The sequence below is a fragment of the Ranitomeya variabilis genome, chromosome 5 (assembly GCF_051348905.1).
Source record: "Ranitomeya variabilis isolate aRanVar5 chromosome 5, aRanVar5.hap1, whole genome shotgun sequence".
Classification (NCBI taxonomy): domain Eukaryota; kingdom Metazoa; phylum Chordata; class Amphibia; order Anura; family Dendrobatidae; genus Ranitomeya; species Ranitomeya variabilis.
This window is the reverse complement of record NC_135236.1, coordinates 492,301,027-492,315,386: the sequence shown is the minus strand read 5'-3', so window position 1 is coordinate 492,315,386 and position 14,360 is coordinate 492,301,027. Positions and strand designations below refer to the sequence as shown.

The window sequence follows — 14,360 nt, the reverse complement described above, 5'->3', positions numbered from 1 at the left end:
ATTTATGGCCCCATAGATGCTCCATATAATGCTCCATACAGTTCTTTATGGCACCATGGATTCCCCATATAATGCTCCATGCAGTTCTTTATGGCACCATAGATGCCCCATATCATGCTCCATGCAGTTTATTATGGCCCCATAGATGCCCCATATAATGCTCCATACAGTTCAGTATGGCCCCATAGATGCCCCATATAATGCTCCATGCAGTTATGGCCCCATAGATGACCCATATAATGCTCCATGTAGTTTATTATGGCCCCATAGATGCCCCATATAATGCTCCATGCAGTTCTTTATGGCCCCATAGAGGCCCCATATAATGCTCCATGCAGTTCTTTATGGCCCCATAGATGCCCCATATAATGCTCCATGCAGTTCTTTATGGCCCCATAGACGCTCCATATAACATTGTGCCACATGTAATGCTGCTGCTGCTGCACTAAGAAAAAAAAAAACATCCTCACCTGTCGTCGCTGCTCCTCAGCATCCCGTCTCTCCGCACTGACTGTTCAGGCAGACGGCAGCACGCACACTAATGCGTCATCACGCCCTCTGACCTGAACAGTCACTGCAGAGGACGCGGAAGACGAGGCGGAGGTGGAACGAGGAAAGGTAAATATGAAATACTCACGCGCTCCTGGCGCGGTCCCTGCTTGTCCCACGGTCTCCGGGCGTGGCAGCTTCTTCCTGTAGTGAGCGGTCACATGGTACCGCTCATTACAGTAATGAATATGTGGCTCCACCCCTATGGGAGTGGAGTCCATATTCATTACTTTAATGAGCGGTACCAGAGACCGCTGAACAGGGGAAGAAGCTGCCGCGCCCGGAGACCGTGGGACAAGCAGGGACCGCGCCGGGAGCAGGTGAGTATTTGACAGTCGTCGCTCTCCCTCACCCGCCGACCATGACTCGAGTATATACGGTAATTATCTTTTAGCCTATGGTATTTACAGAACAATGTGAAACTGACAGTCATATTTCTGTAGACTTAGGTAATCTTTAGTCAGGTGTTTTATGTCTGTATACATTTATTGATATTTTGACAATTTAATTTCTTTAGTAATAGAAACTGTAGAATTCTGGTATTGCCATCATATCAGATATCATTACATTCATAACAACCAGTGCAAAATATATACCGTAAATTATATATCTGGTATCACTACATTCATAACAACCAGTGCAAAATATATAATTTATATATCTGGTATCACTACATTCATAACAACCAGTGCAAAATATATAATTTATATATCTGGTATCACTACATTCATAACAACCAGTGCAAAATATATAATTTGTCCTGCACAGTAAACTCCACAAAACAAATTGAAAAGCTACTGTAGAATTTCCATTTTTTCTCTTCGCCACGACAGCACCCACTTGAGAGAGGGGATCCGCCCCTAGGAACAGGAAACCCTATGGAGAGATAAAAGGGGCGGTCCCCCTCGCTCCCACAGTTGGTTTCCTGTTCCTACGGGAGACCCTTGGAGAGAAGAGGATGCCCAGCCTGGATGCCGCTTGCGCAGTTTACCTTTATGGGACGGCAAGGGCTCCAGAAGCTGGAAGCAGCGTCGGGGGTCCTATGGCAGCTTCCCCCCTCTGCTGGCAGGTACTGTGAGGCCAGGTCCGGGGAGTCGCCTGGCTCATGGAGATCCACCCAGCAGACCTGCAAGGACCAAATCGCTGGGGTAAGGAGATCCTGCGGCGCCATCCCTCATGGTGCGCAGGCAGCGTAGGTCCGGTATACTATCCCCCGAAAACAGATCGCAACTTCCGGGGTGAAACAGGAGGAGGACGGCGCCTGCGCTGATGCTGGTGGGAGCGCAGGCGCATACTGATTAGCCGCGACCCGGATGTAGCGGTCACTTCCGGGTGCGGCAGGAAGAAGATGGCGGCCCCCATTAGAAAACGACGCCGGCACTGATCCTCCGGCGTCCATCATGGCATCTCCACAGGACCCGGCGATGGCTTCATCCGAAGTCACCGCTATTGCGCCTAGTAGCCGAACAAGCAGAAGTCGCAGATCATCTTCTTCCAAAAGCGCCAGAGATAAGAAATCAGGCCGGTCGGTTCCATCTGTGCCTCCGTCTCCTCCTCATCAGCCGGTATTGTAACAACAACCTCACTGGATGAGTGTGTGTGTACCCTCTTAGGCTGATTACACTCCCCCTCTTTGTCTATATTCCTTAGGCAAAAAGAACGGGGAAAACCAAACACATACAATGTGCTTTATGCTCTCAGCCGCTCCCCGATAATTATTTAAAGAAGCTGTGCCAGTCTTGCATCGAATCCACCTTACGTGAGGAGTCTTCAGTAAGGTCGGAAGATATAAGGAGTATGATTAGGGAAGAATTACAGGCCTTCCGAAGCTCGGAAAAAATTCCCGAGGGTAGAAAAAAATATAATTCCCCCAGGTCTGAACAGTCCTCTGAGACTGAAGATAAAGATTCGGATGGTTCCCAAAGGATCATTTCCTCAGATGATGAGCGGGATACATGCTTTCCCACAGACAGTATCGATAATTTAGTAAGATCAGTTTGTAACACCATGGGTATTGAAGACACAAAAAACCCTAAAACACCACAGGACGTGATGTTTGCAGGCCTGTCAGAGAGGAAAAAACCTTCTTTCCCTGTAATTCCAGCAATTAAAAATGTAGTAAAAAAGGAGTGGGAAAGCCAGGGACAAAGAGGATTGCCATCTTCGTCAAAAAGACGCTATCCCTTTAATGACGAAGATTTCTCTATATGGTTAAAAGCCCCGAAGGTAGATGCAGCAGTGGCTTCCACTTCTAAAAAATCTTTGCTACCCGTAGAAGATTCCGGCTCCTTGCAAGACCCGCTGGACCGGAAAGCGGATACCCTCTTAAAAAGAGCATGGGAATCTTGTACTGGAGCCTTCAGGCCGGCTATATCAGCCACATGCACTGCCAGGTCCATGTTGGTCTGGTTAAATGATTTAGAAGAAGGATTAAAGAGCGGCCTTTCCCGAGATAGACTGATCTCTTCCATACCGTTAATTAGAGGAGCTACAGCCTTTTTGGCGGATTCCTCAGCTGATTCCATACGGCTAGCTGCCAAATCGGCAGGTCTGACTAACGCGGCTCGTCGAGCCTTATGGCTAAAGGGGTGGAAAGGAGATCCCCAAACGAAGTCTAAATTATGTGGTCTTCCATGCCAGGGTGAGTACCTATTTGGTACTAAGTTAGACGAAATACTAACTAAAGCGGGTGAGAGGAAGAAGGGGTTCCCCAATAATACTTATCTTCCATCCTACAGGAGAGCGTTCCGTAAGCCCACGTTTAATAGAAGAAAGGACTATAAAAACCAAGACCGCTGGGCTAATAAAGACTTTAAGCAGAAAGGAGCGTTTTTCGGAAAACGTCCATTCAAACCTGAGGATAAAACCCGTTAGGACAGATCTACCCGTTGGTGGTAGGTTGTCTTTCTTCACTTCACAATGGCTGACAATGACTTCCAATCCATGGGCAACTAGCCTTATATCTACGGGTCTTAAATTAAGATTTGCCCGAGTCCCTCCGGACTCATTCTTATTGACTTCCTTAAAGTCTCATTCACAACAAGAGGCCTTGGAACAGGAAATAATAAATCTCCTGTCCAAAGGGGTACTAGTGGAAGTCCCTTCTCATCAAAAAGGAAGGGGTTTTTATTCCCCTCTATTTTTGATTCCAAAACCAGACGGATCATTTAGAACAATAATTAACCTGAAAAGACTAAACGTCTTTTTAGAAAACCAAACCTTTAAAATGGAGTCTATACGATCAACTATAAAGCTCCTGTTTCCCCATTGCTTTATGGCAGTACTTGACCTTAAAGATGCGTATTACCATCTACCAATCTTCATTGAACATCAGCAATATCTACGGGTGGCAGTTATAATGGAAGGTCAGATAAGGCATTATCAATATACAGCAATGCCCTTTGGACTGTCGATAGCTCCGAGAGTCTTCACAAAATTAATGTCAGAAGTAATGTCATATTTGAGATTAAAAGACACTCTTGTAATACCATATTTAGATGACCTTCTTATAGTGGGCAACTCTCTTTCCCAATGCCATCAACGAGTACTTGATACAATTTCATCCCTACAGGAATTGGGGTGGTTAGTAAACTGGGAGAAATCCAGGTTGTCCCCCACAACTCGACAAACATTCCTAGGGCTTATTCTAGATTCTACAAATCAAAGGTGCTTTCTTCCCGACTCTAAACAATTAGCAATTATAAACAAGGTACAATCGGTGATTAATAAACCCCTAATTTCCCTAAGAGAAGGGATGTCCCTTCTTGGTTCCTTTACATTATGTATCCCGGCTGTCCCATGGGCCCAATTCCATAGTAGAAAATTACAATATAAAATTCTACAGGAAGAAGAGAGGTTACAAGGCCAATTGGATAGTCGGTTATCTTTACCATCTGACGTGGTAGATTCTCTTACCTGGTGGTTAGACCAGAGTCATTTTACCAGTGGGGTTCCCTGGGTGGTTAAACCTTCAAAAACACTCTTTACCGATGCCAGTCCTAGTGGTTGGGGAGCACACTTAGGAGATCAAATAGTTCAAGGTCTGTGGTCTCCTAGAGAATCGAATGATTCCTCTAATCAAAAAGAACTGAAGGCTATCTATCATGCCATATGTAAATTTCTTCCGCAGTTACACGGAACGCATACAAGAATCTTTTCAGACAACATGACAGCGGTGGCATACATAAACCACCAAGGGGGAACAAGATCAGAAGCTCTCATGTGTATAGCCGGCGACATTCTATCCATAGCAGAGGAGCACCTCCTATCCTTATCAGCACTGCATGTAAGAGGAGTCGACAATCCAAAAGCGGATTTCCTCAGCCGCCACACTCTCCGCCAAGGAGAGTGGGTTCTCAGCCGTTGTATCTTTTTAATGATAATCAAAAAATGGGGTACTCCCGAGATAGACCTTTTTGCGACGAGACACAACAGACAAGTCAAAAGGTTCGCTTCATTGTTCCGATCCGACAATCCAGATATCTTCGATGCTCTGCAAGTCCCATGGACATTCCAGAAAGCATATGCCTTTCCCCCACTAATACTTCTTCCAACGGTGATCAGGAAGATAAGGGAGGACAGAGCTCATGTGATCTTAATAGCTCCATTTTGGCCCAAGAGGCCATGGTTCTCCTGGCTGAGAATTATGTCAATTTCAGACCCGTGGATCCTTCCGGAGGATCAGGATCTGCTCTCCCAAGGCCCCTTCAACCACCCTCAGGTGAAGGGTCTGCGGTTGACTGCCTGGCATTTGAGAGGCGGCTGCTAAAAATGAGAGGATTTTCTAACAAAGTAATTGACATTCTGCTACTAAGTAGGAAAAAATCTACCACATCCATTTATGTGAGAGTGTGGAAAAAATTCTTAAACCTCTAACCAACAGCACTATCAAACGAGATTCAGATCCCTATGGTCCTAGAATTTCTTCAAAAAGGGCGCGATTTAGGTCTGGCAGTCAGTACCTTAAAAGTACACATTTCTGCGCTTGGTGCTTTATATGGTCACGATATTGCAGGTGACAGGTGGGTAGCCAGGTTTATCGCAGCTTGCCAAAGGTCAGAGACAGTCCAAATTCCCCATGTACCACCTTGGGATGTTAATTTAGTCCTTGAAGCTCTAACAGACCACCCCTTTGAGCCACTACATTCAGCTCACATAAAACATGTTTCCATCAAGACAGCTCTTCTTGTTGCTTTGGTATCAGCTAGAAGAGTAAGCGACATACAGGCATTATCGATAGATCCACCGTTTATGTCTATATTTCCAGACAGAATTGTCCTAAAAACAGACCCTTCCTACTTACCCAAAGTATGCACTAAATTTCATAGATCACAAGAAATTTTTCTTCCCTCCTTCTATGATAACCCTACGAATCAGGAAGAACAAAAATACCACACATTAGATGTGAGGAGGGCCATATTAGCCTATTTAGATAGAACTAGCGCCTGGAGGAAGAGCAGGGCTCTCTTTATTTCCTTCCAGGGCCATAGAAAAGGAGATGGAATCACGAAGGGCACTTTATCTCGGTGGATTCGGGATGCAATATGTCTGGCCTATTCATCCAAAGGGGAGAACCCGCCTGAGACTGTAAAAGCACACTCCACTCGGGCGATAGCATCATCCTGGGCCGAGCGAGCAGAAGTTCCAATAGAACTGATATGTAAGGCCGCAACTTGGGCTTCTCCCACTACATTCTATAATCACTATAGATTGGATTTATCTACTTCATCTGACCTGTCCTTTGGTAGATCAGTTCTTAACACTGTGATCCCTCCCAAATGACTATCTCTGAAAGTCTCTCAAGTGGGTGCTGTCGTGGCGAAGAGAAAACACCGGATTACGTACCGGTAATGCTCTTTTATAGAGCCACGACAGCACCCCTTTACTTCCCACCCTATTAAGTTATTTTTATAAAAGCACGATTAAGGGTGTTTTTTGGTTCTTGTAGTTAGCCATACTAAGTTAACTAATGATAAAAGCTGATATCAAATTGCCTACTAATACTGGTGGGCGGTTCCTCGCAATCTCTGTAACCCAACTGTGGGAGCGAGGGGGGCCGCCCCTTTTATCTCTCCATAGGGTTTCCTGTTCCTAGGGGCGGATCCCCTCTCTCAAGTGGGTGCTGTCGTGGCTCTATAAAAGAGCATTACCGGTACGTAATCCGGTGTTTTTTGTTCATTGTGCCTCCAATAAAATTAAATATAAAAAAAATCAGTCGTATGTATCCCAAAATGTACCAAGTTTTTTTTAACTGGTTTTTCTTGTGCAAAAGTCGTGGGACATTAAAAAAAATTTACAAATCGTATCAATCTATACTATGAAACTGTGTGTTTATTAATCCCTCGACATGGAAAACGAAAAAATGGAAACCTAAATATTAGGGGAAAAAAATCGAAAAAGCACTGTCAGAATATCCGTTTTTTGTTCTTTTCCCCAACAACAAAAAATGGAATAAGAAGTGATCAGTTATATATTCCAAAAAAATACAAGTGAGAACTACATCTTGTCACCCAAAAAATAAGCCCTCATATAGCTCTATTACAGAAAAACTATTCTTGTGATTCTCAAAATATGACAATGCAAAAGCAAAGTAATAAATCTACATATATTTGATATACCCATGGTATGGTATAGTCCTAATTATGCTGACCCGCAGAATAAAGTCAACTCATTAATTGTGCAACAAATGAAATTGTAACATTGAAAATGTCTAAAAACATAATTGCTGTTTTTTCTATTTCTTCCTGTAAAGAGTTAATAAAAGTTAGATATTAAAGTTATATGTACTCCAAAATGGTGCCACTGACAAACTCAACTCCTCTCCGAAAAAACATGCCCTCTTAAGGCTATATCGATGAAGAAAAAAAAAAAAGTTATGGCTCATGGACTGTGACAAACAAACAAAAAAAAAGTGTGAATATAAAAGTCAAATTAGGCTTGCTACTTAAAGGGAGTCTGTCAGCAAGGTTTTGCTATGGATCTGAGACCAAGCATGATGGAGGGGCAGATAACCTGATTCCAATGATGTGTCGCTTACTGGACTGCTTAGTTCAGTTTATATAAAATCCCCGTTTTCTCTGCTGCAGATGTATATTATGACTGCTGAGCTGTGTATACACCGCCCACACTCCTGATTGACTGCCCCCTGTGTACTCTGTACATTGTTAGCAAGCTGCTAATCAGTGGTGGGGGCAGGGTTACACAGATTAGCTGGATTACTTGGCACGCAAAATCTAGTCTTCTACTGATAATCTCCTACTTATAAAACACTGAGTATATTGAAACTACACCAAGCTGCTGAGCAAGTGACGCATCATTGGATTCAGGTTCTCTGCCCCCATATTAATATTATACTGAATGAAATTGTAAAACTGGAGATACAAAAAGGTTCACAAAGGTGAATCATTGCGGTTTGGTCCTGATGAAGAGGTTTGAAAACCTTGAAACGTGCTGCCGAAATAAACCTCCTTCATTCTTCACCTTCGTGTGTGATCGTATCTTTGAACCTTGGGCAGCGCGGACTCTGAACCACCATCTTCCTCATTTCTTCCAGCCATCATTATGCTGATCTCAATTTAAATATCAAAATCCTGCTGACAGATTCCATTAAATAGCAGAAAATTACAGCAGACTCTGTTTTCACACTTAATTTTTACTTTTATTTTAAAAGCTCAAGGAGGATGGGGACGTCTCCGCCAGCCGTTTCGAGGATAATGAAGAATTACGGTACTCTTTAAGATCTATTGAGAAACACGCTCCTTGGGTTCGGCATGTTTTTATTGTGACAAACGGCCAAATCCCATCCTGGCTGAACCTTGATAATCCACGTGTCACCATTGTATCTCATCAAGTAAGAATTGCCATGTTTGCATTTTGCTTTTCCTAATCCTGTGATTTATTATTACTGAACATGTAGGGTTGTCAGCGAGAATACACTCTATAAACTAGTCAATGCTGTATTGCTGTAATGCGTTTTGGAAGTATCACTCATACTTGTTGAGCTCAGTGTGTCTTGGTGACAGACATGAGGCTTGTGAATTCTTGTCTTAGAACCTCTACCAATTATTAGGCTCACATTTCTGATTTTGCCCTCAGTGCTAAGCAGACTATCATGCTCAGTTCAGCACCAAGGCTTTTAAACCAAAACTATAGGGGATAGAGTTTCTCCTAGAGGAGAGCACCAAATTGACCTATAGAGACACTTTCAACCACTTAGCCCCCCGTTGGATACCCATGCAATTTTTCAAACCTAACGAATGAACTTCCTTTGCTCTGCAGATGATTTTCTCCCCTTTAGCAGCCCTAACGTTCAGAAACCGATCTTGCCAACAACCTCTGGTCCTACTGACGCCATGTGGGTCTAAAATAGTTTGGGTCTTGACACCATGATCAAGACCTCTCTCCCGTGAGCGCCATCACTGGCTGTCTTAGAGCGCTCACAGGAGAGAGGGCTTTTCTGTTAAATTAATGGACTAATGGGGTAGCACTCGCTATTTTGCATGCTATTTGATGGCACCGATTGTGCATGTAAACAGCACCATCAACAAGTTAGAGCTGTTATGCAGACCAACATGTACAGAAATGTTATTTCCTTGTCTGTTGACATCCTAGATAGAGCACTAATATGAAACAAAAATTGTGGTTTTGTTCTTGTATCGCTACACTGTTGTCATATGTTAGTCACTATAAACCATAGTTGGCATCACTATGCACAGGGCAATTGGGGGATTCATTTTTTAAGTAAATGTTATGGATTGAGCTAAAAGCCTTAGAAAGGAGCACAATAAAAATAAGAAAATGTGTATTTATTTCCTGTTTACTGTAAAATAAAAAGGATATTCACTCCAATTTCCATAAATTACAAAGACCTTTGCATCCCCCCTCCCCCCACCAAAAAAAAAAAAATTATGTATGTACTAGATGGTGGCCTAATTCTAACGCATCGGGTATTCTAGAATATGTATGTATGTATATAGCAGCCACATAGTATATAGCACAGGCCACGTAGTATATAGGAGCCATGTATTATATAGCAGACACGCAGTCTATAACACAGCCACATAGTATATAACACAGGCCACGCAGTATATAACACAGGCCACGCAGTATATAACACAGGCCACGCAGTATATAACACAGGCCACGCAGTATATAACACAGGCCACGCAGTATATAACACAGGCCACGCAGTATATAACACAGGCCACGCAGTATATAACACAGGCCACGCAGTATATAACACAGGCCACGCAGTATATAACACAGGCCACGCAGTATATAACACAGGCCACGCAGTATATAACACAGGCCACGCAGTATATAACACTGCCCACGCAGTATATAACACTGCCCACGCAGTATATAACACTGCCCACGCAGTATATAACACTGCCCACGCAGTATATAACACTGCCCACGCAGTATATAACACTGCCCACGCAGTATATAACACAGGCCACATAGTATATAGCAGTGTGGGCACCATATCACTGTTAATAAAAAAAAAAATAATAATTAAAGTAAAAAATAGTTATAAACTCACTCGCCGGCGTCCAGCCAAGCTGTCCTGATGTGCGCGCTGCTGCCGCCAGCTTCCGTTCCCAGCGATGCATTGCGAAATTATCCAGATGACTTTAGCGGTCTTGCGAGACCGCTCAGTCTTCTGGGTAATTTCACAATGCATCTCTGGGAACGGAAGCTGGCGGCAGGCGCGAGCGCATCGGCAGATGACGGAAGGTGAGAATAGCAGGTTTTATGGTTTTTTTATTATTTTTAACATTAGATCTTTTTACTATTGATGCTGCCTAGGGTTTGTCACACAGGGTTAATAGCAGCGTTAACGGAGTGCGTTACCCGCGGCATAACGCGGTCCGTTAACGCTGCCATTAACCCTGTGTCAGCACTGATTGGAGGGGAGTATGGCGCAGGTGCCGGGCACTGACTGGACAGAAGTAGGGAGGGACTAATTCTCGGCCGGACTGTGCCCGTCGCTGTTATTTTTTTTCGGGCATGTGCAGTTGCGCTGCCCTTCGAACTTACAGCGCAGGCGCCGGGAACGCTAATGAAGGAAGAGTAGGCGGCGCGCAGAGGCCATGAGTGACGGCTGTGGTGCGTCTGGATTTGGGGGGAAAGACCTGCCCCCATGGCAATTTCAAGGTATGAGGGACACATTTCAAAAACGATTATTTCAGCAGTGTCAGGAACAAGAACTAAAAGAGCCACCTTGTCAGAATGCAGCATTAGTGCTGCACAAGGTGGCTCTTTTAGTTACAAACGCCTGGGGGGGGAGGTGACAGGTTCCCTTTAAAGGAACAATCGCTTCACATACACCTTGTTGGTTAATATGTTAAGAAATCAGGTAAGATAATTTGAGTGATGTTTGTTTTTTTGCATAGGATATCTTTTTGAACACCAGCCATCTACCCACCTTTAGTTCTCCTGCCATTGAAAGTCACATCCACAGAATACCAGGACTATCCCAAAAATTCATATACATGAATGATGATGTAATGTTTGGAACACATGTCTGGCCTGATGACTTCTTTAGCCATTCAAAAGGACAAAAGGTAACTAACTGGCATGCTGCATAGTATGTTCCTGTAGCTTATTTGTGTAATGCACAGCAATATGCCATCAATGTCGTAACACAGTATGTGGTTTTACACACATTTTAAGGTTTACTTGACTTGGCCTGTTCCCAACTGTGCAGAGGGATGTCCAGGATCATGGATCAAGGATGGTTACTGTGACAAAGCATGTAATAATTCTGCATGTGACTGGGATGGTGGTGATTGCCTTGGTGAGCTTATTCATTAGTGTGCATTGTACTCAATGATAAGATATCTTGGCTACTTACTTCACTGCCTTTTCTGCATCTGCTTAGCACGGATGATAATGACTTTTTTGTATCTCTACAGGAAACAATGCCGCCGGTCGTTTCGCTCCAGCAATGGCTGGTGCAGGTCTTCTTAATGGACAAGCTTGGCAGCCTGGAGTTGGAATAAGTGGTATATCATACTGTAACCAGGGCTGTGCCAATTCATGGCTCGCTGATAAGTTCTGTGACCAGGCTTGCAACGTGCTCAGTTGTGGGTTTGATTCAGGAGATTGTGGGCAAGGTACGGCATTTAGAGTTGGTGTCGAGTTCTTAGCATCTTTCTCTAGACTGAATGTAAAATATTATTTTTTTTTGTAAATTAGTATTTCAGTAGCTTTTGCTGTGTTTGTCAAGAATGTGAAAAATGACAAAGGATCTTTGGAGCCAAAACGTTGCTTTTTGTGCACACATGGCAATCTTAAAGATTGAACATTTTGCTGTATTCTAGTTCTGGGGGGGGGGCAAGTCTGCAATTATTGCTCATATTAGCCACTTTCTCTCTTCCTAGATCATTTTGGAGAGTTACACAAGTTGAATTTGCTTCTAAATGAAACCCATTATGTGGTTCCAAAAGGGGAATATTTGCCGTACTTCAGCTTTGCTAATATAGCTAAGAAGGCAGTGGATGGAGTCTACAGTGATAACCCAATTATTCGTCACTCCTCTATTGCTAACAAGTGGAAAACCATCCACCTCATTATGTATCCTGGAATGAATGCCACTGTGATACACTTCAATATTACATTTCAGGATCAAAATGACAAGCTTTTCAAAATGCAGATTTCCATAGATGTTGACACGGCAGAAGACTATAAACGCAACAATACAAGACCAACAGAAAGGCAGAAAGACACAGTCGTTACTACTCCAACACCAGAAGCAGAAATCCTTTTTGAGGACATCCCAGAAGAAGACCGGTTTCCAAAGCTGAAGAAACAGAAACCAGATGGCCATCACAATTTACTTGTCCAAATCCAGTATGTGAATGTGTCCTCTCTTCCTAACCAAGTCCAGATGGCTCTTCATAATCTTGACCTTCAACTGAGCAATGGTGATATCACATTGAAGGGATATAACCTATCAAAAGTAGCTCTGCTTGAACCTTTTGTCACATTATCTCCACACACAAAAGAACATTTAAATGTTAAAGAGTTGAAGGGACTAGCACCTACACCTACAGATAAAATCACGTTAAAAAATAAGGACAATCCTGAAAAAAACACATTTGATTCAAAAGTATCAGAGCTGGGAAATGGTAAAGTTTCTGTCAGAGGTGATTCCACACTTAATAGGATTGGAGAACAGGGTTCAAAACCGGAAAAAGGAATGAATTACTTAGGTACTTTGGCAAGAAATAGAGAGGATAGTATCGTTCCTGGGAGAAAGCTACAATACCTGCCAACTTATGAAGGATTCCTGCCATGGGAAAGAAAAAAGTACTTTAAAGACCTGTTGGATGTGAGTGTCTAATTTTTGGCTCAATACAGTTTTAAAGGGACTCAGTTTGAACAGTCATTCTGTGCTGACAGTCACGTTGCTCGGTGCTTCATGGCGTGGCCAATCATTTCTATACACCTTGCCACATGCTTGCTTTTGCTTTATTTCCACCTCCATGTCTCTGATTGACAGCTCTGGTTTGATAGACTGAGAGAATGGTAGAGATAGATGGAAACCAGGCAGGTGGGAAGGTGTGTATAAATGATTGGCTCCGCCAAGGAGCACCGAGCGCCTGTACTTGGTTTCAACAGTCATTCTGTGCTGACATACTCCGTTTTAACAACTATGTGGCATGATGTCACTTGAACAGGAATAATTGTTCTACGTGATGGATAACCATAGCATTTCCTTCATCCAAATCTGGACTATGGGTCCGTGAAAATGGCAGACCGCACCTGAATGCCATCCATGTGCAATCTGTGTGCTGCCGGTTGTTGGCAATGCAGTGGATAGGTGAAGCTTTGCTATTTTTTATTTTATTAAGTTATATTAAGCAGTCTACAAAATCACTGATGAAACCCTGATGCTAAAAACAAACAGACTGACCAAACACTGATGAAAATCGACAATTTGTATCACGTACGGGAACAAAAGCAGACATCTGAATGAAGCCTTAGCGATGGGGCCTTTTTTTTCTTTTTTCCTTTCAAAAATCGCTATTTTTTTTTTTTTTTTTTATTCCATCTTTATAGCCTTATGTGGGCTTCTTTTTTTGCAGGTTAAAGGGATTCTATCAGGTCTAATAACACTAACTTGCAGATATAGGGCTATTCTTCAGGTTAATATAGTTATGAGGGTGTCCAAACTCAGTACTGAAATGCGGAGTTGCTAGCTTTCAGTCATTTAGGCGTGCCCGGGGTAATTACAGTTACCCCTCACAGTACTGAGAGTGACGGCTGTTAGCATACAACACTGACAGCCAGTTCTACACTGATGCATTGCTGAGCTGGCTGTCAGTTAGTGGCGGAGCCACTGCTGTCATTGCTGGTAGTGGTGACTGTAATTGCTCTGTGCACACCTGCGTGATTGAAAGCTGGTGGCTCCTAGGAGCCATAGTTAATTTTCTCCTGGGCACCCCACTTTCAGTACTGCTGCCGGGCACCTTCATAACCCTATATCTGCAGGTTAATAGCATTATCAGACCTGACCGGTTCCCTTTAAGTTGTAGTTTTGAATTACCTCAATCATTTTACTATAAAAACTGTGTAATGTAAATTAGGGAAAAAATCCATGTAGGGTGGAATTTCTCATATAGTAATAGGAACGTTTTAAAAAGTTTTAGCCATTTTACTTAAAATCACAGTTTTGTATAAAATAGTATTGCAGATTTCTGGAACCGATTAATACTACGAATACGGTTTTACTCCAGTCTGTTCATCAGTCTTTTTGGCTAATCTAATTTTTCAGTTTTGTAAACAAACCAGACAATGTGATCATA

The 14,360-nt window shown here is 43.0% G+C and overlaps 2 protein-coding genes across 4 annotated transcripts in view; both read left to right on the top strand.

Annotated features, from left to right (window-relative positions):
* GNPTAB (N-acetylglucosamine-1-phosphate transferase subunits alpha and beta) overlaps positions 1-14,360 on the top strand; it is a 128,450-nt gene that overhangs the window by 74,467 nt on the left and 39,623 nt on the right. For all 3 annotated transcript variants that reach the window (XM_077265615.1, XM_077265613.1, XM_077265614.1), the window contains exons 9-13: positions 8,219-8,398; positions 10,944-11,114; positions 11,224-11,347; positions 11,466-11,666; positions 11,934-12,883. In XM_077265615.1, the coding sequence (XP_077121730.1) occupies positions 8,219-8,398; positions 10,944-11,114; positions 11,224-11,347; positions 11,466-11,666; positions 11,934-12,883 (1,626 nt within the window). The remainder of the gene's footprint in view (positions 1-8,218; positions 8,399-10,943; positions 11,115-11,223; positions 11,348-11,465; positions 11,667-11,933; positions 12,884-14,360) is intronic.
* LOC143773448 (uncharacterized) lies at positions 1,834-8,162 on the top strand. The gene is made up of 3 exons (XM_077260896.1): positions 1,834-3,190; positions 3,288-4,131; positions 8,102-8,162. The coding sequence occupies exons 1-3, from the start codon at positions 2,347-2,349 to the stop codon at positions 8,160-8,162; spliced, it is 1,749 nt and encodes a 582-aa protein (XP_077117011.1). The 5' UTR covers positions 1,834-2,346.

What these genes read in the sequence shown, in the direction of transcription:
- LOC143773448 (XM_077260896.1), top strand. Translation starts at nt 2,347, where the DNA reads ATGATTAGGGAAGAATTACAGGCCTTCCGAAGCTCGGAAAAAATTCCC. An exon ending in ATGTGGTCTTCCATGCCAGG is followed by an intron (nt 3,191 to 3,287) that starts GTGAGTACCTAT and finishes TCCATCCTACAG; the next exon opens with GAGAGCGTTCCGTAAGCCCA. An exon ending in TCCCTACAGGAATTGGGGTG is followed by an intron (nt 4,132 to 8,101) that starts GTTAGTAAACTG and finishes CATTTCTTCCAG; the next exon opens with CCATCATTATGCTGATCTCA.